The sequence below is a fragment of the Poecilia reticulata genome, chromosome 7, assembly GCF_904066995.2.
Source record: "Poecilia reticulata chromosome 7, P_reticulata-male-v2, whole genome shotgun sequence".
Lineage (NCBI taxonomy): Eukaryota > Metazoa > Chordata > Actinopteri > Cyprinodontiformes > Poeciliidae > Poecilia > Poecilia reticulata.
In genome coordinates, this window is record NC_088836.1 from 21,665,721 (window position 1) to 21,690,074 (window position 24,354).

At 37.1% G+C, this 24,354-nt stretch overlaps 1 protein-coding gene across 4 annotated transcripts in view; it reads left to right on the plus strand.

Annotated features, from left to right (window-relative positions):
• Positions 1-234: 234 nt before the first annotated feature.
• Positions 235-24,354, plus strand: part of slc12a5b (solute carrier family 12 member 5b) — a 34,940-nt gene continuing 10,820 nt past the window's right edge. For 3 of the 4 annotated variants that reach the window (XM_008414020.3, XM_008414021.3, XM_008414022.3), the window contains exons 1-18: positions 1,067-5,566; positions 17,563-17,666; positions 17,747-17,887; positions 18,333-18,479; positions 18,973-19,027; positions 19,784-19,914; positions 20,408-20,655; positions 20,734-20,945; positions 21,024-21,191; positions 21,426-21,524; positions 21,645-21,702; positions 21,827-22,001; positions 22,124-22,242; positions 22,340-22,438; positions 23,391-23,510; positions 23,656-23,760; positions 23,893-24,061; positions 24,153-24,348. In XM_008414020.3, the coding sequence (XP_008412242.2) occupies positions 5,512-5,566; positions 17,563-17,666; positions 17,747-17,887; positions 18,333-18,479; positions 18,973-19,027; positions 19,784-19,914; positions 20,408-20,655; positions 20,734-20,945; positions 21,024-21,191; positions 21,426-21,524; positions 21,645-21,702; positions 21,827-22,001; positions 22,124-22,242; positions 22,340-22,438; positions 23,391-23,510; positions 23,656-23,760; positions 23,893-24,061; positions 24,153-24,348 (2,401 nt within the window). In that variant the 5' untranslated portion in view covers positions 1,067-5,511. Of the gene's footprint in view, positions 5,567-17,562; positions 17,667-17,746; positions 17,888-18,332; positions 18,480-18,972; positions 19,028-19,783; positions 19,915-20,407; positions 20,656-20,733; positions 20,946-21,023; positions 21,192-21,425; positions 21,525-21,644; positions 21,703-21,826; positions 22,002-22,123; positions 22,243-22,339; positions 22,439-23,390; positions 23,511-23,655; positions 23,761-23,892; positions 24,062-24,152; positions 24,349-24,354 lie in introns of all 4 variants that reach the window. The other variant, XM_008414023.3, reaches the window with a different exon arrangement.

A 24,354-nucleotide genomic window follows, 5' to 3' on the forward strand; every position in this document is an offset into this window, starting at 1 on the left:
ATCAGGCCCACTATATTGTTTGCCTTTTCTGTCAAGACTGGACGTGTCAAAAAAGAGAGAGAGACTGAGGTCATGTGACACAAAAGATGGAATTTATTTCTGTTTTCTGTTAGGATTTCCAAACTTATTTCTGTGTGTCAAGTCCAAGGTGTCATTTTTTGGGGGGAGACATTTCTCTTGGTTTATCACTTTCTTGAAAGTTAGAAGGTTACATTTTTCCACATAAAATGTAAACATCTTGTAATTTATAATATTTTAGTTAAATGTAGGATGTGTTCTAAGGCTACATTGATGAAAGTTTTCTGCCCGCCCCCAGAAAATTTTCGTAAGGGTGGCCAGACCAGGGCAGTAAAAATTTCAGTGTAGCAACTTGAATCTCGTGGGAAATCTAAAGATTATGGTGATGGCATAAAGTTTGTCCAACTTCAGATATTTGGAACTCATCTCCAAAAAGTCCATGTCAAAATACCAAAGATCTGACCAGCAATTAGCTAATATCAATAAAGGTTTTTATTATTATTATTATTATTATTATTATTATTATTATTATTATTATTATTATTATTGAGAAGGGAATACATAATTCCCCAACATGTAGTAAAGTATAAACAAAAGCAGATTTTCCCCCAAAACTGACACTCCTTTTACCTTATTTATTAATCTTGGAGAGATTCTTGTCACATTTCCTAAATTCAAAGTTCTTGGTTCTGTGGTTTAAAATTTGCCTGAAAACCACTTTCTTAAACCAAGAGGAATAAATTCATTGATAAACAAGGTTGAATTAATTTAATTCCTTTCATTAAAAACCTTCAACTTGTTGAGCGTCTCTAAATGCCTGTGCATAAATCTCTTCATATTCTCTTATCCTTCTGTGCCGGCAGTGTTTTCAGCTCCAGCCAGTCACTGATCCCTCAGACAAGCTACAACATGTCATCATTCTGAGAGGATTTCACCGCTAAAAGGGATTACACCATTTGACTTTTTTCCCTGCTAAACTGCTTAGCCAATTTGATTGGGGGGAAAAAAAATAACTTGCTGACGACAGCAAATCAATCTGTAATATTTTTGGAGGAGTTGACATTGGTTTGATGAGGTACGTTTGAGGACAGAGACATAAGCGATTAACAAATGTATCACTGAAGCTATTACTGTCAGAGTATTAGCAACTCAAATGGCATGTTGCCGCTCATTCATTCAGCTGCTGGTTTGGATCTTGATGGTCGAGCTTACATGCTCTAGACTCGTCCCGTCTTCTGTCTGTTTGAACAAGTGACGTGGCCAACAGCAACCCATCTATTGATCCTGCATGTACACTACAAGTTATGCTCTACTGTTGAGTAGCATCAATAGTCACTTAAGTTTAAAATAAAGTAGTGGTGGATTAGGAAGAACTTGATGAACCTGAAGAGGTTTTGCAGGAAGATATTTGAAATATAAAGTAAAGAGGTTTTCATCAAACAGGCATTTTAATATATAACATTATTAGAGACTAGGAGTTTCCAACCTGAAATCTGAGTCTCTGAACCTTCTGTAATGAATCCGATAATAAATGTTCATCAATAAAGACATGCTTTAAAATAATGCATTTTTTTAATAGAGTAGTCATACTGAATTTCCACAAATTTGGCAGTTTTTCATTTTCTATAAATCGTATCCATCCTCATGTTGTAACAGTCTTCAGTCAGAGGTTTCTTCAGATTTGTTGCAAGACTGACTGCTACCAGAGGTCCTTCCTGCCCACAGCAGCACCATAGACAACAGCTCTTTGAAAATACTTGTTCAATGTGTGTTATGACAACATTTAATTTTCCCTAAAAGCATTTTTTAATTGAATTGGTTTCACATGAAAAGCCCACCATGCATATATCTTTTTAGCATTTTGGAGACCATGTTTCCACTCCTTTCCACCTCATACTACTTACTTTGTGTGTGTGTTTTTTTTTTGTCCTGTAATATAAAGTCATCAAATAATACACCAAAGTTTCTGGTTGCATCTTACAAAAGTGAAAAAGTTAAAGATTATTGTGTGTCCAATCTTTAGGAGTTATGTTAAGTTCTTTATTATCAATGTGGAGGATTAAGAAGATAATTATATGCTGTGTTTATTTTTGAGTAAAATCTCTCTTTCTTAAGATGACAGCACTGGACAGACTGAAATAATATTTGGATTTTTGTGTTTTGAATGGAATCTGTTTTTATAATTTTGCTTGGTTTAAGTATTTCTTTGGATAGTTTTGATTAATTTCACTCAACAATTCTCAGCCAGCAGATTCCCTTAGTTGCTTATAAATTCCTCCACCCTACTTCAAGTTTTTAATTATGATCATCACACCTATCCTGATATCACTATTATGCACCTTCATAATCTCCAGTCTTTGTGTTATTTAACGCTTAATTATTATTGGTCCGTGTCTTGATATCAGTTTTTGTTTTGCTTTGTTTTTTGTTTTTGTTTTGCTTTATTTATCCTCAAACGAACTTTCTTATAACACAATTATAAGGATCCATAATTATTTGGTGAGACAATAGGTATAATTTTTTTTATGCGTTGCAACCACAGGAGTTGACTGAAAGCACTGAGAATTGAGCTCAATCAGGAAAAGGAAGATGCGGATTTTATCCCAGCACTCCATGGCCTTAATCTGTGGGATTAGGCAACCAGGAAGTTCACTCCAGGGTGTCTGTAGGTGTGCTCATGCGCATTCCAGTGTATGCTTTTTTTTTTTTTTTCCTTTTTCACTACCTTAAAAAGGAAAATATTGAGAAGCAGCATGCACTTGCATGCTTTTGTAAAACCGGCAACCAGGATGATTGAGTTTGAGAGCTGTGGTAGTCAGAGCCACATGTGTAGCAGCAGCAGCAGCAGCAGGCGAGGAGGGAGGAGCCTGCGGGTTAAGACCTAAAGCCGCTTGGCCCAGATGAAGATGGCTCTCAGGCTTTCTGCCAATCAAAGTGCAGCCAACAACCCACTCTCACTGACAGGGCAGGAGAACAGCGAGTTAGATTAACATGAACGTTTGATGTTTGTGGTGCTCCCAGTGCCACAAGCTCAGTCTAACGTTCAACTCACAGCTGAGTTTCAAAGGAAGATTCAGTCCTACTTACCTTGGTAGAGTAGCAACAATCCCTAATGAGCCTAAACAAGCAAACAGGGAAATCATTTAGACTTACAAATAAAAGTTTTAGAAATACTTCAGAAAAGATTTTCAGTATTTCATTGCTGACAACATTATAAAAATGCTGCCAGCTTTTCAAACTAAAGTTTATTTAGAATAAAAGTCTCATTTTTATTACAGGTTGATCTGCAGGAAGTGATTCTGTTAGCCTTTCAAAGTAAAGCCCTCAAATTTTTTCAAAGTAAAAGTCGTGTTTTACGTGGTTTAGAGTTAAGATCAAAATTAATTGTACCTCTGTGGAGGTAGATAAAGATGAGGGTGATGGTAAGTAGCTCTTCCAACCTCAAACACTTTAAGTTCATTACCAAAGAGAAATAATTAAAATACCAGTGTAAACAAACTAAAATATGGTCAATATAATAATCAGGTTTTGACTGCATATTTGCTGTGTGGCTTTAGGCAGAAGCTTGTTTTACTTTTTGTGTTGCTTTTGTGTTTTGCTATTTTTTTTAATGGCTACTTGTCTTTCTTCCTTAAAGGTCAGAATGTTGGAGCTTATGATTGATAGTTAATGAGAAGAGAAAATATTCTTTCACCTGAGCTGTAGATCTCTGCAGCTCCTCCAAAGTTGCCTCCCCCCTTGTCTCCTTTGTTCCGTGACCTCAGTGATGCTGTTTGTTCAGTAATGATCTCAAACAAACCTCTCATCCCTTTGCACGGACTGTATTACTAAGATAAACATATTCATAGAGGAAACGTCAGAGGGAATGGTGCCAAATTAAAAGACACCTTTTTAGATATGTTGGGTAAGAAATTTAGAAAACCATTTGTTATTTTCCTTTGTGTAGGTTATTTTGTTTTTAATTAATACAAGAAAACTTAGTTGAAATTTGAGTTCTTTATTCTAAGTTGTTAGTTATTATTTAAGGTATTTTTAACTATTTTTACCATCTACCAGGTTTTATAAACCATCAAACATGACAGAAAAATCCCCCCAAAAAATAAAACATTTGTGGCTGTAATATATCAAATGTGATAAAGTCTCAAGGGATGAAAATATATTTGCAATGCTTTGTTTCTCATATTGAGAAATCTCAGTCATGCCAAATCTGGAGTCTACTCTAAGTTTAATTCAGAGAAAAGTTAGATGTAGTCGATCCCAGGAGGAGAGGAATGTTGCTGGTTTCTGTTAGTTAAATGAGCAGCTGTCAAACTGAGATCATCAGACTAGAGATGCATGCAGTTTATGGTGATGTAACATCAAGCAAACAAATAATCACAGATTATAAAAAAAAAAAAAATCCTTCATTTCATCCATTAAATGCCAGTAGTGTTTTGGTCATTTCATCCTTATTGTGAAGCAGGTGGTGTGGATCAGTTGAGCTCAGTAAACATAGGTCAGTGAGATAAATGAGGCTGGATAAATTGCAAATACTATATTCATTAATTCTGCTAGGCAATGTAATATTGCATTTATCTAATAATGCATTTTCACTGGATAAAATGAACTCCTCAAGTAGATAAAAATAATCCCTGTAAATCAAATAAATTAAGTTTTAGATTGTTCAGTTCCCCAGTACTGCACTCTAAATTTACTTATAATGCTTTAAAGCACTACTAAATATTAAATAAATAAGAAACTTTGGGGAAGTGGCTCCCACGCACTCCAGGAGTCGGCTTGCACTCCCAGACAATTCAGCCAGTGCAGGGGGTATCAGTGAGAGCTAAGTTCACCAAGTTACAAAGTGTAGCCTCCAGGTAGTTCACAGATAATGGGCCAAGACCACGAAGATGAGTATAATAGAGAAATGTTGCAATATAGAAAAAGAGAGAGGGATGAACACACAGTGACAAAAAGCAATACGGTCTTCCGTCTGAAAAGCACATCAAAAGAGATGCTTAATCTGAGGAGGCAGCGCTCCGAGATCTGACACATATCCTCTCTGCCTCTCAATCTCTCTCCGTCTATCTCTCATGATGAGATGATCGTGACGGAGAGGAAGAGATGGGGGCGGGCGGGTTAAAAACCTCCTGAATACACGATGAATGTAGACACCAGGCTTAAACTGACTGGGAGGTGAGTGGCGCGCAGAGGCTAAGAGCGTGCATGTGAGTGGCATCGTGCACCAGCATCCACTCTCCCCTGCAGCGGCTCTCAGTCTCTCTGGACTCCTCCTGATGAGAGACAGAGAAAATCAGGCACAATCAAAAAATAAATGAATTAAAAAAAAAAAAAACGCACACACAAAGATACAGCTTTAAAATTTGCACAGCTTTCAATTAAAAAGAAACAAATCTGTAAAGTAAGGAAAGAAATACGTGGAGGGACGCAGAAGTCTCATCTTTGGCTCCAACCTGCTGAGAGTTTTTTTCCCCAGCCTGCTGAGGAGAGGAGATGGAGAACAACATGACTGACTGTGAAGAGGGAGAAGGGGGACCCATCAGCCAGGGTGAGTGACGAAACATGTCATGGACTGATGTAAGACGAACATGTGTCACTGAGCCGTGTTGTGGGAGAATCAGTTTGAGCTTAAAGAGTTGCTTCTGTGTGACAGTTGTGGATTATTTGGACAAGATTCAGATATATAGAACATGCAGGCAAGAGTTGGACTTTTCTTCTTCCTTTAGGTGTGAAAAACAATAATAAAAAAAAGAGCAGCAAACATTTTTTGGGATAAATTTTAGATGAGTGGAGACAAACATTGATTTAAATGTCACTTCAATGAAGACTCAGTCCGCATTACAGTACATATATGTAGCTTTAAAGGCACCAGTCTTTTTCCTGCTGCATACACATCATTGGTACTTTGCTTTCATTTTGTTCTTGTAACCTTGGTTTGGGAGTTCCTGCGTGTTGCTCCCCTTTTTATGTGTGGTTGTTTTGTCAACCATTATATAGCCTACAATTGACTTCTCAAGACTTTTGAAAGGAAACAGAAATGACAGACAGGGAACTAAACATGATTTAACAATGACCTAACAGTATGCCGTGGGAACCAATGGAAATATACTGTAACTCAGTGGTAGAACATCTTGCAATCAGGTTCAATTCCAGCTTCTTCCTGTCTCATGACAATATGCTCCTGGGCACTTAGCCAATCTTATCCATGTATAAATGTGTTTGCCTGTGCAAATGGGTGAATATTTTCTAGTGTAAAGTTTTTTGAGTGGTCAGTATGACTAGAAATGTGCAATAATAAAATAGTCCATTGACTATTTTGCTGAAACTTAATTTAATGTTCCATATCAGAACTACAGAGTAAGTTACTGAGAGCAGTTTAAGTCACAGTGATGCAGCTGTGACTACTTTGTCTAACACTGACGTGTTGTAAATATTTTTTTTACTCTAGAAAACATAATTTTTCTATCTCTCTTTATGAATCTTTGGATATATTTTTTATTCTATATTTTCCACTCTCTCTTAAAGCTGCAGGAACTTTACCGTAATCCTCCCATGCCAATAAATTAATATTTAAACCCAGCTTCACTTCAAGTTACGACAGGTGTCCCAGTATTGTGTAAATATAGGATGAAACCAAACCAGTGATGAGATGACACACTGATGATACACACTTGTTTGCCCTCTACAGGCAAACGATAAGAGAGTAAACAGTGTAATCTTGTCTCACTGTTAAACTTAAAGTCAAAATGAGATGGTGATTGTGAACTTGAATTTATAAGATTTTTTCTAATGAGATTAACTCATCGTTTTCTGAATCTGTACTGTTGTTTATTTTTATTTCTGTGAACGGCTTTTTTGTGATGTCTTTTTTTTTCAATGTCTGTCGTACTCTGATTTTTTTTTATGAAGTTTGTGATGTGGACCCAGCAAGAACACACGTTGCTGAATCCAAGATCACACATAGATAAAAATAAAACAAGAACAGAATAAATAAAACTTGGTGGAAAGGTGATCCTTAGCTCTATGGGGGAGCTTTTTTTTACTGGCTAATTAAAGAATTAAAGAAAGTGTTAGAAATGAAACAGTGACCATCTTGGTTCATATTTCCATGAAAGTGGCTAGAACTCCTAACTTGATGCAGCAGCAGACACAGCTGGAAATTACTGGATTATAAAATACTTAACATAATTACTATAGCAGTAATTAAAGTCAATTTTAGTAAACAAAACAAGCTACTTAATTTTTGTTTGTAAAAATAAATAAATAAATATGTCAGTTAAATATAAATATACTTTAATTCAAATGAAAATTAAATAAATGTGATTAAATCAAATCAGTAAATATAACTAAATAAAAAAAAACGTAACACTATAAATAATGAATGAAATGAAAAGGTAATTTTATTAAGTCAAAAAAGATGAAAAGTAATTAAACTAATTTAGAAAACAAAACAAGTAGGTTAAATTAAATTCAAATACAGAAAATTTCAATACAGAAAAATAATCAAGTCTAATCAACTAAACTAAACAAATTGCTTGAAAAAGAAATAAAATCAGGGTACGTTGTGGACAGGTCAACTTCACAGGGAAATATGGAGACATATGAAAAATAAATGGCCTAATACTTAAAACTAGGGCACTTTTTCAAATTTAGAAGGCATAATGTACACAATATAAATTATAAAAAATCTTTTAAACCTAATGCTTCTCCAGTAAATATAGACCGTGGATGAATTTTGCTTCATACAAAAAAGGAAGTGCAAACAAAACAATCTGTTGCAGATTAATAAATGAATTTCCTCATGTCCAGTTTTATCCATCAAACATGCAACATCTCATCTGTTTAATCCACATTAAAGGTCAAAGTTAAACTTCAATGGAATTTATGAGCAGGATTAAACTTCAGTTTCTATACAGTGAGAAATAATCTGTTAATTGGTTAGCTTTAACGACACTGTTGGCCATATTTTTGTTAAATATGTCAGGGCGAAGAAGCAAATGTTGGCCTGTTCTGCTGAACTTAGTCTGATACATCTGCCCTCACTGAGATGGATTTAATCGGCTTGCCAGATGTCGTCAGATCATCCAGTGGTGTTTGAATCTGAATCAATCTGTCTGATTGCCCATACATTAATGAAGATTGTCCACCTGACACATTTGCGCAGCCCAAGCATCGTTCTTTGTTTCTGCGTTACAGTCAGGAACCAGTGTGTTTTGTTTGTGTCGCTGTCCTGAATGCAAAACTTCATTCAGCCTGAACTCAGCTATCACGTTAACTTTCATTTGATGCCGTCTATTAAAATTATGTTTTGGTCAGACTCTATATTTGACTGTGTTTTTAAAAATTAACCATTTCCACATTGGGTCAAAGTTTTAAGCAAAGGGCCAAACCTTATATATTTAAATGAGTCCTGCCAAGAACAGAGGTCAAATATCCATCCAGAATTATCATATTTGCTTATTTATGAAATCACAAACGAGGTAGAAGTGCAACTTGCAAAGAAACTAATTTTAGTGGGGATGTGTGGATATATTTCAGCCTTTGTGTTAAAGAAACATGATTAAAAATTTTAACTCACACATTCAGGTTTTATGTTTCTGCTGTATCATCATCAGATCCTTGAAAAAGACTAGTATAGTTGTATAATTTAAAGTCAAAATTACCCTGCCTATCCACAAGCCAGTATTCACACATTTACCTGTTTGCAGATTTTCTTTTTGTTGAGCATATCTAAAATATTCAAAGAAAATGCCGCTTACAAAGCTGAAATACCTGTGATCAATGCTACTTGACATGTCTGTTTGCCAATTAACCAATCCAGGATCATTATTATTTTTTCTTTGCTCTGATTGGCTGTAGCACTAATGAGCAACGATAGAAAAGACTGTGAATGTTAGCTTGGCAGGGTGAGGTGCATTTGGTGTTTGAATCAATAAAATAAACGGTTTTAAGCACTGTCTTTGGTATTTGCAAACTTCAGCTATTCACAGATAATATTTATACATACAAAAAGTACATAACTGGAGCAGAAAATGATTTGTTGTCTAAAAGTTTACAAACAAACGGTGGCATTGTCAAAATCACATAAAATATCTAAAACCAATTTTCAATACAATAATTTCTTTATCCTAAAAGACTCCACACATGCACCTTGACTCACGCATCAGTCTAGAAACATCCAAGGCTTTGTTGGTTGTAAGTCAGTTGGAAGTGTATCCCACTGATTTAGAGCCTTAAAAGTAGACAATGATTTCCCAAATGATGTTTTATGTCATGGGACACAGAATTCTTTCTAAAGCCGATTTAGTGACTACGCTATAAATAAATTTTACTCTTAAAAATCATTCGTAGGTCAAAAGGTTACAGATTTGCATCATATTTGCTATAAATATGAGATTAACTGTCACTATATTATCTAAATTTGCCAGGCATTTGGATAACTATGGGTTCAACATCATAATGTGCAAACGAAAACTATTGTATTTATGAGAATTGCCTAATTGTGAAGCGAAACAACATTTAATTTTTTTTTAAAATAACATCTGAAAAGCGTGTTTTTTATTCGTATTCAGAAACACCTTTCATTCCAATTACTCAGCTCATAGGTGTAGATGGAAAACCATGTTTGTGTGGGTCTGCTGTTGTCGTCTTTCTGTTTGTTATGATGACTTTAAATATCTCTGTGACTTTTTCTTTACCTGCTTGATCTGTCCCTTGGTTGTTATGATGTTGTTTGTTCACAAATCTAACAAACCTCTGAGGCCCTCAGATGTTTTTGTTAATATGATGGCTTAATATTGAAATTAAACTGCACACAAGTGGACTCGATTTATTACATTTGTAACTTCTGATACAGATTGGTTGCACTTAGTTTTATTTAGGGACATCAAAGTTTGAAAACCATGCATTCTCAGTGTCACTTAACATATATTCACTGTTTGATGTTCTATCACAATAAATACCAACAAAAATAATATTGCATGTTATTCTATGTTCAAAAAGTACTCTTTTTTCATGTCTACATTCTGCAAGAAATAATATGAGTGCAGTACATTTATACAAACAGTTAACTCTCAATGATGGGACATAAAACTCTACTATTTCATTGTTGACCAAAGCTGTGTAATGGATACCTAAAATCATAATTCAGAGCTTCATTTGTGGAAGTTGTAATTTTTATGATTCTTTCCTTTTCTTGGTTCTGTTTTTCTGAAATCTAACAAACAGCTTTGTGCCCGTTTTACCCCCGAGAGGCTGACAAGCACAAACAGGCAGCAGAAGAGTGAGTGAGATGATGAAATGAAATTAAATTAATCACTTTATGGAATTAGCCTTAATTCCTGGTTACAGCGGGCGAGGTGAAAATGAATGTTTCGCGAAGCTGATTGGTGCTTTTCTCTCACGTGAAGAAGTTCATTTCAGCGTTCCTCTACGGACTCCAGCAGCTGCTGGATAATCCCGCTGAGCCTGTGTCCTATTAAGCTTTAAAAAGCTGGTATGAACTGTCCATTTTTTAATAACCATGTCACATCAAGGGTACAAATCTCCACCCTGGACTGCCTTTCGTCTGCATGATGTGGCCGAACAGCGGCCATGGCATCAGTACAAACATTTCATCTTCTGCAGCAAAAATCCTCTTTATCAGCTGATCTCTTCTTACCATTTTCATACATGAACAGCACACCTAAAGAAAGTACTAGACAGAGTTAATGGTAGCGGGGTTTTAGAATGCAAAAGTATAAAATTGTTGAATTTGACTGTAAAAACTCAAGATTGTGTTCTAATATGTATCTCAGATGGGACTTTTTTTTATTCAGTACAATATGGTACTGCTTAATACCAAAAACATTACTTTTCCTGTCACTGGGAAAAGTATGAGCTGTTTGTCAATAAAAAAAAATGCTTAATGTTGCAAATACTTTTTACCTTGGCACTAGATGCAGTCATATGTGCAAACTTAGTGCTTGTATTTAGAAAACAGGAAAAGTTGATATTGAAAAGTTTACTCACTCCTGTTAATTTTTTTAGGAATGTTAAAACAGGACACCGTATAAGATCACTGGACAATATTGCTGTGTCTTTTTAATTTGACACATATCATTTGCTATAGATGCCTGATTGTGTTGTAAACTAGGAAAGCAAAACATTTTGTGCTTAAAAAAGAATCACACTGAAAATGCTTTTGTCAATTTATCAGACTGCGGGACCAATCTTATTTATTTATTTATTTATTTGGTTTGCTCTGTCACATTTTAAATTGGGGGAAGTAAGAATGAGATAGGGGGGAGGCTGAGGGAAATAGCCACCTATTTCCTGCTCAGCTGCTCAATCACCTGGTGGTCAAACTGGGTATTAACTTTCAAAATGTACATTGAAACAATCTTTTGATTGAGATACAAAGGTTATTTTCCAAGTGTTTGTATCTTGAAACATATTTTATTGTTTTATTTGGCCTCTATTTCAAGCTAACTATCCAAGAGGTCAAGAAAAGTTACTCCAGTGCATGAAGCTGCCACCACCATATTTCTTTAGCGTTCCATTACTTTTTTGCACACCACCAGTAAACAAACTGGTGGTGTTTGTTTACTTTGTATTTGATTTCATCAGACCATAAAACACTGGGAGGTTTTAGCCGGGCTTGCATGTTTCATTGAAGAACAGGTCTCTGTCTTCATCCTTCACATAAGATTTTAAATGGCAGATGTAGGTTGAGGATGTCCTGTTGAGGCAGTTGAAAGTTTTACATAATTCTAACGGATGACCTGCAGGTGTTGCGTTTTGGGTGACTTGAACCTGAAGCAGTGGTCACGGTGACTGGCCTGTGGTGACTCAGGTTCATCAGGGCACAATACTTCTGGGTTGAGTCTCCATGTTCACTGTTGATCTTTAGCACATTTTTGGCGGCCTGGGAGTGATTTGAGAAGATTCCCTTCAGTCTTACTATGTGTCACATACAAGAGATTGTTGCAGAACACAACCAGGACCTTTTGGAAACTCTTTAGGTGCCGAGTAGCCTTGCTGACATGTTTTTGTCTTGTCTTTTTTTTAATAATTTTTGGAGAAATTTGCGGGGGGGTGGTTCTCCTCATATTTCTCCACATCTTTTTGATTGATGTTTTTGTACATTGATATTTTAGTTGTTCATTACTTCATTGCAAATCTTGGTTGTAAATAAGAGGCATACATGTGTAAAATACCATGAAATTCATACTAGTGCAGCTGAATTTTGTTTCAAGTTCATGAGGTGGAGAATAATTGCTTGCGACTTGAACACAAGTCACAGTTTAAAACTTTTATAGTTCAAGGGTGTTTGACATTTGACCGAAAAATTGTTGCACTTTTTAAAAATGTAAAAAAACTATTTGTTTAATTCAGCTTAATTTTACTGGGTGAATGCCACTTTAAATGTGAAAAGGCTTTGAACTTTTTCACCCCCTTTCAACATTCACATGTTATAACTTACAAGAATGACCTGTATTCACCTCCATCTATCTTCTCATCAACTCTGACCAACTTGCCTGTTCCTGCTTTGGAAAAGATTCCAACAGCCTGATGCTGCCACGACCATGTTTAACTATTGGGATTGGGTTTCATCAAATGTGAGTTTTCAGTCACACAGTGTCCAGTATATAGGCTAGGAAGTTTTTTGGGTGAGTTTTGTCTGACCAGAGTACCTTTTTCCATCTGTTTGCTGTGTAAGAGAAATCCTCGACATAATGAAAGCTTTTGTTTGTCATACCCAACATCTTGGCTGCTGTGCGGCTGCTTTCAATGTAACTTTGGCAGTATGTCGCCAGCTGCTTTTGAGAGACGTAGTTTCTTTTTTCATTATTATGAAGAGTCAAAATATGTTTCTGCTGGGCCTTTTTTTAAATCAACTCTGCAGAGTTGTAGCTGCGGGTCAGACCATTCCCAACATTGAGTCTGCAGTGGGGTGTCATTGAAAGACATTATGATGGTGTTGCAGGACTGAATGGGAGCCCCGGGGGGCTGAACACACAGCGTAGTGGAGACCAGTCTGTCAAGATGTGGGGGCCTTGTCTAAGGTGATCAGACGACAGGATCCCAATACTGCATTGAAGGTCATGGACCCAGAATGGATGACATGCTATGCTCTTTAACGTCTTTTATTTAATCCTGTTTTACTTGTATGTTGTGAAATTCATCTTTCTTTCCTTATTTGATCATATTTGAAATAGTTCTTTTGAATTTGCTTTACAACATGAGTTATTCTTTAATATTTTTAACGCCTTTGTTGAATTTTTTTTCAATTGTTTAATTAAAGGTAAAAAATATTCCTTTTTTATTTCATTACATGATATTTTGAATGTGGAGACTTCTGTGTTTCTCCAGGATGCAACTTCTGGAAAAAAAAAAAAAAAACTTCCATGAGTGCTCAGCAAGCTTTAGGTTATTTTATGAGTCAGTTATGAATTCAAGCTAAAATCCTAGGACAGATGGAGATGATTTTGTATGGCCTCAGGTGATAGACTGGATGACTTCCTTTTAAAGCAGGGATAGACGTCTGCAGGGAGTCAAGTCTTTCTAGCATTTCAGGGCAAAAGTGAGCAATAAACATTGCAATAAAGCAAGACTACAGATCAGGCCTACAGTTAAGTAAAGCTACTTTTAATGCAAAGAAACCCAAATATTTCACCGTAATTTTATTTTATTGGAGTTCATTTATGTCAGCTTAGAGGTGCTTCCGTATTAGTTAATTTCTTTGTTTATTCCTGCATTTTGTTCTTTGTGTGTTTGAATTTAGTTTCCCTGGAATCTATTTTCTTTGGGTTTATAGTTTGTGAATGTCCTCTGCAGCTTCCCTCATGTTTAATAGTCTCCCTTCCTCAGCCTGTTACGCCTTCCCACACAAGTGCAGACCTGTTTCCAATCAGCCACCTGTCTCTTATCAGGGCTGACTTCACAGTTCCCTTCGTGCCACTTTGTAAGTTTTATATATTAGTTGTAAGAGGACTTTCATTTCACCTTCTACCTCAGATTCTGTCTGCTATTGGGTCCAACTTAATACCAAACTATGACATTCTTTGCTTTTCTTTTACCATTATTGTAAACTGCACAAATTATCATTGTTTGTTTGAGTTTGGCTCCTCAAAGCTTTTGCAGTAATGAAATGCTTGTAAACGTGCTGCACAAAGGGACTCTGAGCTGTATTTCACATTATTGGGGTTCTTCCCATTAGTCGCTAAAGGGAAAGCTGGTATTTTCTGCATTAGAGGATTTCTAAAGGTTGTGGCTTTCAGACAAACAACAAATGCCACAAATCCTTCATCCAAATATGATGTCTGGGTATATTTTATAAGAATCTTGTTTTTAACAACGTTTTGTTCTCAGGAGTAGGAAACACAACATCCAGAGGTATTATATAGTTTTCCATTCAAGGAGCACAAATACACTTATGAGGTTCGATGGAGGAGGATGAAGTGTCGCTTCCCTCTCAAATAAGAGGTGGTCTCAAAAATCGAGGAATCCCAGTTCGGTGGAGTTTTTACATGAATGTACACACAGAAGCTTCTCTACTAAAGCAGCATGTAAAAATAAATAAAGAAGTTCCATATTTTCTTCAACTTTTCGTGATTGCCTTCACTTTCCCATGATGATTTTTTTTGTGCTTCTCTTCTGAATGATACCTTTGTTCACTTAGACCAGGGGTGGGTGACTCCAGACCTCGAGGGACGGTCTCCTGCAACTTTTAGATGTGTCTCAACTTCAACACACCTGAGTCAAATAATGAGGTCGTTAGCAGCACTCTGGAGAACCTGACTGCACTTAGGAGGAGATTCAGCTGTAGGATTCAAGCGCGTTGGACCAGGGAGACATCTAAGAGTTGCAGGCCACCGGCCCTCCAGGACCAGGATTGCCTACCCATGACTTAGACCATTTTAATCATTTACATCTGTAAACTCTGGCTTTAGACAACTGGTGCAAATGAACAAATCACTGTTGCAGCTGAACCTCATTAAAAGTTAATTAGATTATTTGTAAGCGATGGCAATTGTGAACTTAAGATAAGTCAGAGTCTATCAGGGGAGAACCCACGCAGGCATGGAGAAAACATCTAATTTCCAGGCAGAAAGACTGCAGGCCTGGACTCAAAGTCAGGACTTTCTTGCTGCAAAGCAGCAGTGCTACCAAGTGCAGCACCATGCAGCCCAGAGGATTCATTTATCCCCTCAAAGGAGAGGGATAATTACTTGATATCAAACAATTACTCATAACTTCTATGTGTTGTAGTTCAGACTTTGTTATAAAATCTGAACAAACACTTAAAGTTTGTCACTTATTCATTTAGCTCATGGGTTCCTTGGATGAGTTTTTAACTTTTGGGAATTTTCTGTTTTTGAACAAGATTTTTTTACAGGAAATATTGAGTTGACCCTTTTTTTTAATACATTTTGAGACTTGTGGATACGGAACAAATCACCCACAGTACTGGACAAAAATAATGATTTTGAAGAATAATGCTTGAAAGACAGTTATGGGATAAAAGAGGGATCTATAAAGTCCCATCAGATTTACTTTTCTCTCCCACTCTCATGCGCACAGGCAGCCAACCTTTTAGGATTAAGACGCTGATGGGAATAGGTCTGTTTGATCATTTTAGCATCTTTATAGAAATAAATCTGACGCTTTACATTTTTCATCATGCAGTTAGAAGGACTTAATTTGACAGTGTGTAGTGGTCTGTAATAGGAAGCATTTGCATTGTCAGAAAAATACAATTATAAATAATAAAGATAATATAATGTAGTGAGTGACAAAAGCCTTCACTTTATGAATATAAACATTTTGAGTAATGCATGACAAATAAATGTCTTTCATCTAAAACTGGTCACTCGTCATTTCATGATAACTAAATGAGGCAGCACAGATGAGCTGGACCTTCTCACTTCCTGACATACAGAAAACAAGTCATATGGTGATGAGATCAGAGACTGGACGTTTTTATCCCGCCCTCTCATTGATGTTTCGGCTCAAACAAGCACGCAGGCATTTAATAAAGCATTGTTAAGTTGATTCTTTCGAAAGCAGATTTTATTCAAAGCTAAGAGCAGGGGTGAGGTTAAAATGCAGATTTAGAAAGCAGAGCAGTGTTCTGCGGGATTACAGCACACTTGCTCAAAATAAAACCCATTGTGGATCTTGTTACAAAGGGAAAAGCATCTATCGTCATGTATTTTTTCACACTTTCGAGAATTATTCTTTTGCCGATCAAAATGCTAGAAATGCTACTAGAGGTAAAAAAAAGTTTTTCAAAATAAAAAATATGTTTGACGGGCTATGTGTGTTTTGTAGAACCATCCGTGGTTTACAGGATTACCACCTGCGTCAGAGCAGTTTGGCTGGCATTTGTCTTTCCTCTTTACTTTAGAGATTAGTGTGTAATACTGCTACAGCTTTGGGAATTCAAGAGGTGACTTGGCTACGCTGCTGTGAGCGGCCAGATGTTACTCAACTACAAAATGTCAAATGGCTTTTATGAATAAAATACCATTGCACTGAATAATGAGGTGGAATGTCTTATTTGTGGGGGTTTTTGTCACTGGCCATTTTATTAGGTACTCTTTGCTTGTGTCCCTGTTTTGCCTTTTGAACAGTATTCTCTATGATAAAGACTCAATGAATGTGGCTCTGGCGGTCACACAGGCAAAAACTCGGATGAGGGAGGAGTTCAGCGAGGTCATGAATAATTACTTCTGTATGGTTTTGATGAGATTCTGGTCACAGACATCTCCTCGATCAGAGCAAGGATCTGGTTTCACTAACTAGTCTACTACTTGTTCTAAAATCCCTTCTGCTCTTAAACCAACGGGCCTGAAATAGCAAGTTGACGTAAATTCTGTGCATGTTTATCAACTCAATTAATTTACTGTTGGAGATTCACAGTTATTTTTCATTAAGTCAGTTTTAACCTTCTTAACAATGTGTTGAGTCAAAGCTTTCTTAAAGTATTATGTTATATGTTATCCCGTAGTTTAATCTTGAGTCACTTTGGAAGGAACAACTAACTGAAGTGGCACTTTCTAAAACATTAACAGCATTTCTTGTCTCATCAAATATAATCAACACAGTTGGTGTAAAGCATTGTCACTGATGTGTTTAATATTATGTGGTGGCGTGTTGTCTGACTCTACTTTGGGACTCTTGCAGGAATACTTTCTCCAAGGTTTGAAAGTTTGTCCACATGAAAATTTATTATTTTAACCTGACACCCTTTGACAAATTATGCTAAAGCTACATCCATGCCATATAGACTTTTAACAAATTATTAAGTACCTGATTGTATTGCTTATAAATAATGCTTAGAAACAAATCCTAAGCATTTGAGTGGATCCAAACGAAAAGACCATGATGCTTATAAATAATTTTTCTGACTGAATATTCTAGACAGGTGAAGAACATATAAAAACTCTTTTAGTGGGACTTCTACAACAGTGAAAACGCCGCTCACATCCTATGTACATCCTACGTATTTCTAAACTGAATGAAGAATCATCCCACATGCTAATGTTATTCGTGTTTCAGGCGATGGACACCCGAAAGAGAGCAGTCCTTTCATCAACAGCAGCGCAGCCTCTGATATGGAAAAGAGCCAGCAATATGACGGCAAGAGCATGGCCCTGTTTGAGGTGGGGGCTGCTCTCAGAAATGAGCACAGATTGTTCATGTAAAGTGAATATTGTCACCCAGGTGTCACTTTGTGCTCTAGGAGGAGATTGATACCAGTCCCATGGTCTCCTCTCTGCTCAGCTCTCTGGCCAACTACTCCAACCTGCCAACTGGCAGCAAGGAGCACGAAGAGGCTGAGAATAACGAGGAGGGGGCCCGGCCGTCTAAAAAACCTGCAAAGGTAGAACGCTGCAGCAATATTTATGTCAATAGAAAATGTTTACTTTATTTAGCTTCTCTTTGACATTTTGTAAAATGATTCATACATTAGCATTGTTATGACCATAATTGTACAGTTTAGAAAATATAGTATCTGTGACACAAATTCTGTGCGTATTCAGATTTCTAGCATCAAACACGCATAGAATATCTGTCAGTGTTTCCTCATTCAAAGTCTTCATATGAAAAACTAGTAGTTGCTGAATATAGCTGATAGTGCACATCCAGACTTTAAAACGAGCAGTTAAAATAAGTACTTTCATGCAAACAGAAAGTCAGAATTAAATGGTCCACATTTGGTAGAATCATATTGTATGAGGCCAGAACAACAAATGTTACAATGTGTATAATGAGAAAGCACTTAACCCTTTACTTTCCCATTTGTCATTGCGATTTGTGCTTTCCAGGCCCCCCAGCTCGGCACTCTGATGGGAGTCTACTTGCCGTGCATCCAGAATATTTTTGGAGTGATCCTCTTCCTGCGGATGACATGGATGGTTGGGATTGGCGGAGTCTTCGGCTCGTTCATAATTGTCTTCATGTGTTGCTCTACGGTGCGTTAAAATTCAAATGTTCATTCTATGGTTCATCTGTTATATGATGGAGATGTTCTTTTAAAGAAAAACTAATTACACTTGAGGAAATACATTTCTGTCCATAAAAATATATGTTTTGTTTTTTTTCTGATAGTGCAATCTTCAGATGTCCTTGTCTGGCATATTCATTCTTAGTTTAATGTACAGATGTTGAACTTGAATCCTGACATCTGGTTTGATGGGCTTTAGCTATCAAAATTACTCAAATAAAAAAAAAGAAGAAATCAAAGCAAAGTGTCCATATGTGCTGCTTAGAGGTCATTATGTGAAGATTGATTCAACAAAGTGCTAAACCTTCAATATAAAGAGTAAAACTAAATTAAAAGATGTATGTGATAATCAGATGAGACAAATCAGAGATATTATTTATCCACTGAACCATTCGATAACCAAATAAGACAGTCTGCTGTTTGACTTGATGTTCTTCCTTGTTGTCTGTTGCTGTTTCCAGACCATGCTCACAGCCATCTCTATGAGTGCCATAGCAACAAATGGAGTCGTACCAGGTAAGGGTCTTCCTCCTCTTCCTCCTCACAAAGTATTCATGTCCCTTAAGCTTTTCTACATTATGTCACATTACAACCTTAAACTTCAGGGATGTTATCTGCAAAGTAGACCATAACTCCTTGTGTGTAATTTGACTTTAGTATAAACCCAGTTGTTCGGATATGGGCATTTTCAAAGAACATTATTGAACTAACAACATCAAGAACACCTAAAAGAACACATCCCACAGATTAGGTTATAAAACAGTGTCCCAAGCTTTGAACATCTGTTTGAGATTCAGTCCATCTTTCAGAAATTAAACAAGTTTGACACAACTGCAACTATAGGGAAGAAGAGTGTTTAGGAACCCAAGAAACAAAAGACACGTGCAATAATGTGCTTTGGTCAGATGAGAAAAAAATTTTACTTTTTTACCTGTCTGGAACCGCTGTATCTGACACTGCACACAAACCCAAACACACCGTCCCTACCATAAAACATAGTGGTGACAGCGTCATGCTGTGGGGATTTTTCTTCAGCAGGGACAAGGAAGCTTATCGGGAAAATTATCAAAGTCTATAGAAAATGTGCAGGTGAAAGGTACTTGTGTGGTGTCTTGAAGATGAAATCCCAATAACGTATATTCAAGTTTGGGGTAGTACTACGACTAATGAGAAATACTTATTCAAACAAGGGTATGAATACCCCTGCAAAGGATTGTCTTAATGAGTGTGACAGATCAGAACCCTGAATCCAGTGTATGTTTTGACCCACAGCCGGTGGGTCGTATTACATGATCTCTCGCTCCCTGGGGCCAGAGTTCGGTGGAGCTGTGGGGATTTGTTTCTACCTGGGAACCACCTTTGCTGGGGCCATGTATATACTGGGTTGTATTGAAATTCTGCTGGTGAGTGGATCCAAGCGAAAAAAACACAACTTTTGAATGTATTTGTGTTAATTGGCAGTCATTTCTTTTGGTGTCTTCTTTCTGTGTGGTACAATATTCAAACATGTCGTCAAAAACATGTTTGAGGTCTCAGATGTTGACAATCAAACATTCGTTGCTTGAATTGTAGATTTATGAGCTTTTTCAACTTTTGACAAGTTACGTTTGTAATCACATTTTAAAATAATTACAATGATGTACACACTGCGTTAAAGGTTTATTTTTTAATGTTCACTTTTTGTTCTGCAGGCTATTTCATTTGAAAATGTGAAAGTAACGGTCTTGTCAAATAATTTGATGTGGTTCATTTATTTTAGTAAGAGAACATGTAAACATTTAATTTATTGTTCTAAATATATATATATATATATATATATATATATATATATATATATATATATATACACACATAGTAAAATCATTTATTTTGTCTCTACCTTCCTTTTTCCCTCAGATTTATATTGTTCCACAGGCAGCCATCTTTAAGATTGAGGGCCTGGAGGGTCCCGAGGCAGAGATTGCTCTCCTCAATAACATGCGGGTATATGGCACCATCGTGCTCAGTTTCATGGCCATAGTTGTGTTTGTTGGGGTCAAATATGTCAATAAGTTGGCGTTAGTCTTCCTGGCCTGCGTTATCCTATCTATTCTGGCCGTTTACGCTGGAATCATCAAGACTGCCCTTGAGCCTCCTGTCTTTCCGTAAGTGACACTCTTGTTTAGTTACTTTACCAATCTCTAACAATGTATTTAATTTATTTTTTATTTTTTACTTGGCAGTGTTTGTCTCCTTGGAAATCGAACACTTCTCTCTAAATCATACGACGTTTGTGCAAAGGTCATTGAAATAGACAATGAGACGATCACCACTAAAATGTGGAGGTCATTCTGTGATTCTGATTCCCTCAATGCTACATGTGATGAATATTTCATGAACAACAACGTTACAGAGATGCAGGGCATTCCTGGAGTCACTAGTGGGATCCTTGCAGGTTGGTTCTGTGACACATCAGTACCACAGTTTGACGATTACTCCACAGACACTTTATGTGTACTCATTCTTTTCTCAGAGAACCTATTTGGAAACTATCTGGAGAAGGGTATGTTCTTGGAGAAGCGTGGAATCTCATCCAATGTGGATCCTGAAATTCCGACCACCAACGCCAATCGCTACGTCCTGGCTGACATCACCAGCTTCTTCACCCTACTGGTGGGGATTTATTTCCCTTCTGTTACAGGTGACAAGTCCTTTTTTTCTCATATTTAAAGGTATTAAAAGCAGAATTCATAGCAGTAATTATTTTTGACAGGTTATTCTGAGCAAGAAAATCTATGAAAGATTAAACCGAAAACAGCAAATGTCTGTGAAAACATTTGAGTGATTCTGGTTGTCATAAAAAAAAAAAAAGGGAAGACAGAATTTTAAAAGTGAAGCTCTAAATTGATTTTATTTATTTTTCTGGGACTCACAGGGATCATGGCAGGCTCAAATCGCTCTGGTGATCTGCGCGATGCCCAGAAGTCTATCCCGATTGGTACCATCGCAGCCATCACCACCACTTCCACTGTGTGTATCCTTAATTGGTCAAACATTGGCAGGAAGGAAAGAAAGATCATCATGTTCCGGAGGATCGTGAATATGTAAACAAATATTCTTAGCCAAGTGGTGTTTCTTAACTTTTCCTCCCTAGATATGTCTTGTGTAATTCTGTTTGGTGCTTGCATAGAAGGAGTTGTACTGAGAGACAAGTAAGTTTGACTGGTTTATTGATTTTTCGCTTTTTTTTTTTTTTGTCATATGCATCAGATGGTTTTAAATTCTCCTTTGTACGCATTGATAGAGAATAGCTGAGATTTTGCCTCCTCTCTTCAGGTTTGGTGAGGGGGTTAACGGTAACCTGGTGATCGGCACGCTGGCATGGCCTTCTCCCTGGGTCATCGTGTTTGGCTCTTTCTTCTCCACCTGTGGTGCAGGACTTCAGAGTCTGACTGGAGCTCCACGTCTTCTGCAAGCCATCTCAAGAGACGGCATCATCCCATTTCTCAGAGTTAGTCCAGGAATTCTTACTAAAGCTCAATTTATTTACCTTCCCTTGTCATGCAGAAACAAACACATGAGGATTTAAAGTCTGATGTATGCTTTTTTTATTTTTGTTGTTGTTGCTTTTAGGTTTTTGGACATGGTAAAGCCAACGGGGAGCCAACCTGGGCACTGTTACTAACAGCTAGCATCTGTGAGATCGGTATTATCATTGCCTCCCTGGATTCAGTTGCTCCCATCCTGTCTATGTAAGAATACCAGGATGGATTCGCTGTTAGGCAAAAATAATTGCAATTACTTATTTTCATCCTTTTGCCATTTCTAACATTTTGTTTTTGTTTTTAGGTTTTTCTTGATGTGCTATATGTTTGTCAATCTTGCCTGTGCCCTGCAGACCCTGCTGAGGACACCAAACTGGAGGCCCCGATTTAAATTCTACCACTGGTAAGCCTTTAAGCCCATATATATCATATCAACATTTTTAAGATTTTTTTTTCTTTTCAGTTGTGTTTAGGCTTGCAACTCACACTAGCTCTGTTCATTTCCATCTGATATGTGAAAATGTGTGAATGAAAACGAAGACAAAGCAGTCAAGATTGCACCTTAAAGTGCCAAAGAAAGACAAGGATACATTGGAAAATACATTTAAAATTAGGGGCTGCGTCCTTTGAAGGTCGATTACATCACAGTAGCGCAACAAAGGCTGTCCAAATTTGAAGGCTCCTTTAAATGCATCCTCCTTTTCCCTGGATTTGAAGGACTGATGTATCCTTCATGGCCCACTGTATCCCAAGATTCATTCATCAATGGGAGATTTTTGTTGTTGTAACAATGGCAGGTGAAGTTAGGGAGGAGTACAGTTTTAAATATAAGTACATTAAAATCTGCTGGTACTAACATTAAAAGCTTAAAGCAGTTTTGTTGTTAGGCTTTTGCCATATGCATAGACATTTTTTATATATTTTTTGTAAAAGAATGTATTAAATGAATTTATTTTAAAAATCACAGATTCTGTGATTGAACTATTTGTCACAGCTATGGCATAGATTGGGTTGTATCCTCTTTTCTCATTCTAGTTTTGTTCTTTACCTTAATTTCAGGATTTTATTGGTTAAATAATCATGAGGGGGGAAAAGCAACATCCTTCCCATTTTAGAGTGCATGACTTGAAAGACTATTTTTAAGACTATTCCAAATATTGTGTTGTAAACATATCTGTTTTTGAAAAAAAAAAAGAAGAAGAAGTAAGGCAAACTTTTATTTATGTTTCAGTCAAAATATTTATGGTTTTAGGTTTTAGTTGGCTCTAAAATATAACATTTGGCCTTTAAAAGCAATGGAGAGGACCAAATGTTCTGTAAACAGTCACATACTTTTGACATCCTGTCACCAACAGGGCTTTGTCTTTCCTGGGTATGAGTCTGTGTCTGTCACTCATGTTCATCTGCTCCTGGTATTATGCCATAGTCGCCATGGGTATTGCCACCTGCATCTACAAGTATATTGAGTTCTGTGGGTGAGTAATCATCACAGCAGCATGTACTTCATCATTGATGGATAAGGTTTTTTTTAAATTACAAGGATTTCTTTGTTTAAGGTATATTACCTATCATCGGCGTTTAAATAAATCTGTTGTCAATTGTTGTCATGTTTTAAAACAGAGCTGAGAAGGAGTGGGGCGATGGCATTCGAGGAATTTCACTCAGTGCTGCACGATTTGCTCTGATGAGGCTGGAGGAGGGGCCGCCACACACCAAAAACTGGAGGTCTGTTTAGTCTTATGATTTGTGTTTGAACATATGGAAAAAAAATTGCCAACTTGAAACCAATTTGCTTTTTTCTTTTGATTATTTTGCCACTAATTTGTTGTGGTGTTGTGGTCCTCTGCTTGCTGTCAGGCCTCAGATCCTGGTGCTGGTGAGCATGGATGCTGAGCAGAATGTGGAGCAGCCCCGCCTGCTCTCTCTGACCAATCAGCTCAAAGCAGGCAAAGGCCTGACCATTGTAGGTACTGCTGTTCAAGGAACTTTTCTCGACAGCTATAGTGAAGCCCAGAGGGCAGATCAGGTATCTTGATTCCCTTTGAAAGATACACAGCTTTTCTACACACATTTTCAGTTCCAAAGTGAAATTTCCAGTTGTGCATCTTTGTCTGCAGTCTTTGCGCAAGCTGATGGAGACAGAGAGGGTGAAAGGTTTCTCTCAGGTGGTCGTCTCCTCCAACATGAGAGATGGGACATCACACCTGATCCAGGTTGGAGGACTTGGGGGTTTGAAGCACAATACTGTGATGGTGAGCTGGCCTCAGAACTGGAAGCAGCCCGAGTGTTACCAGCAGTTCAGGAACTTCATTGGTAAGG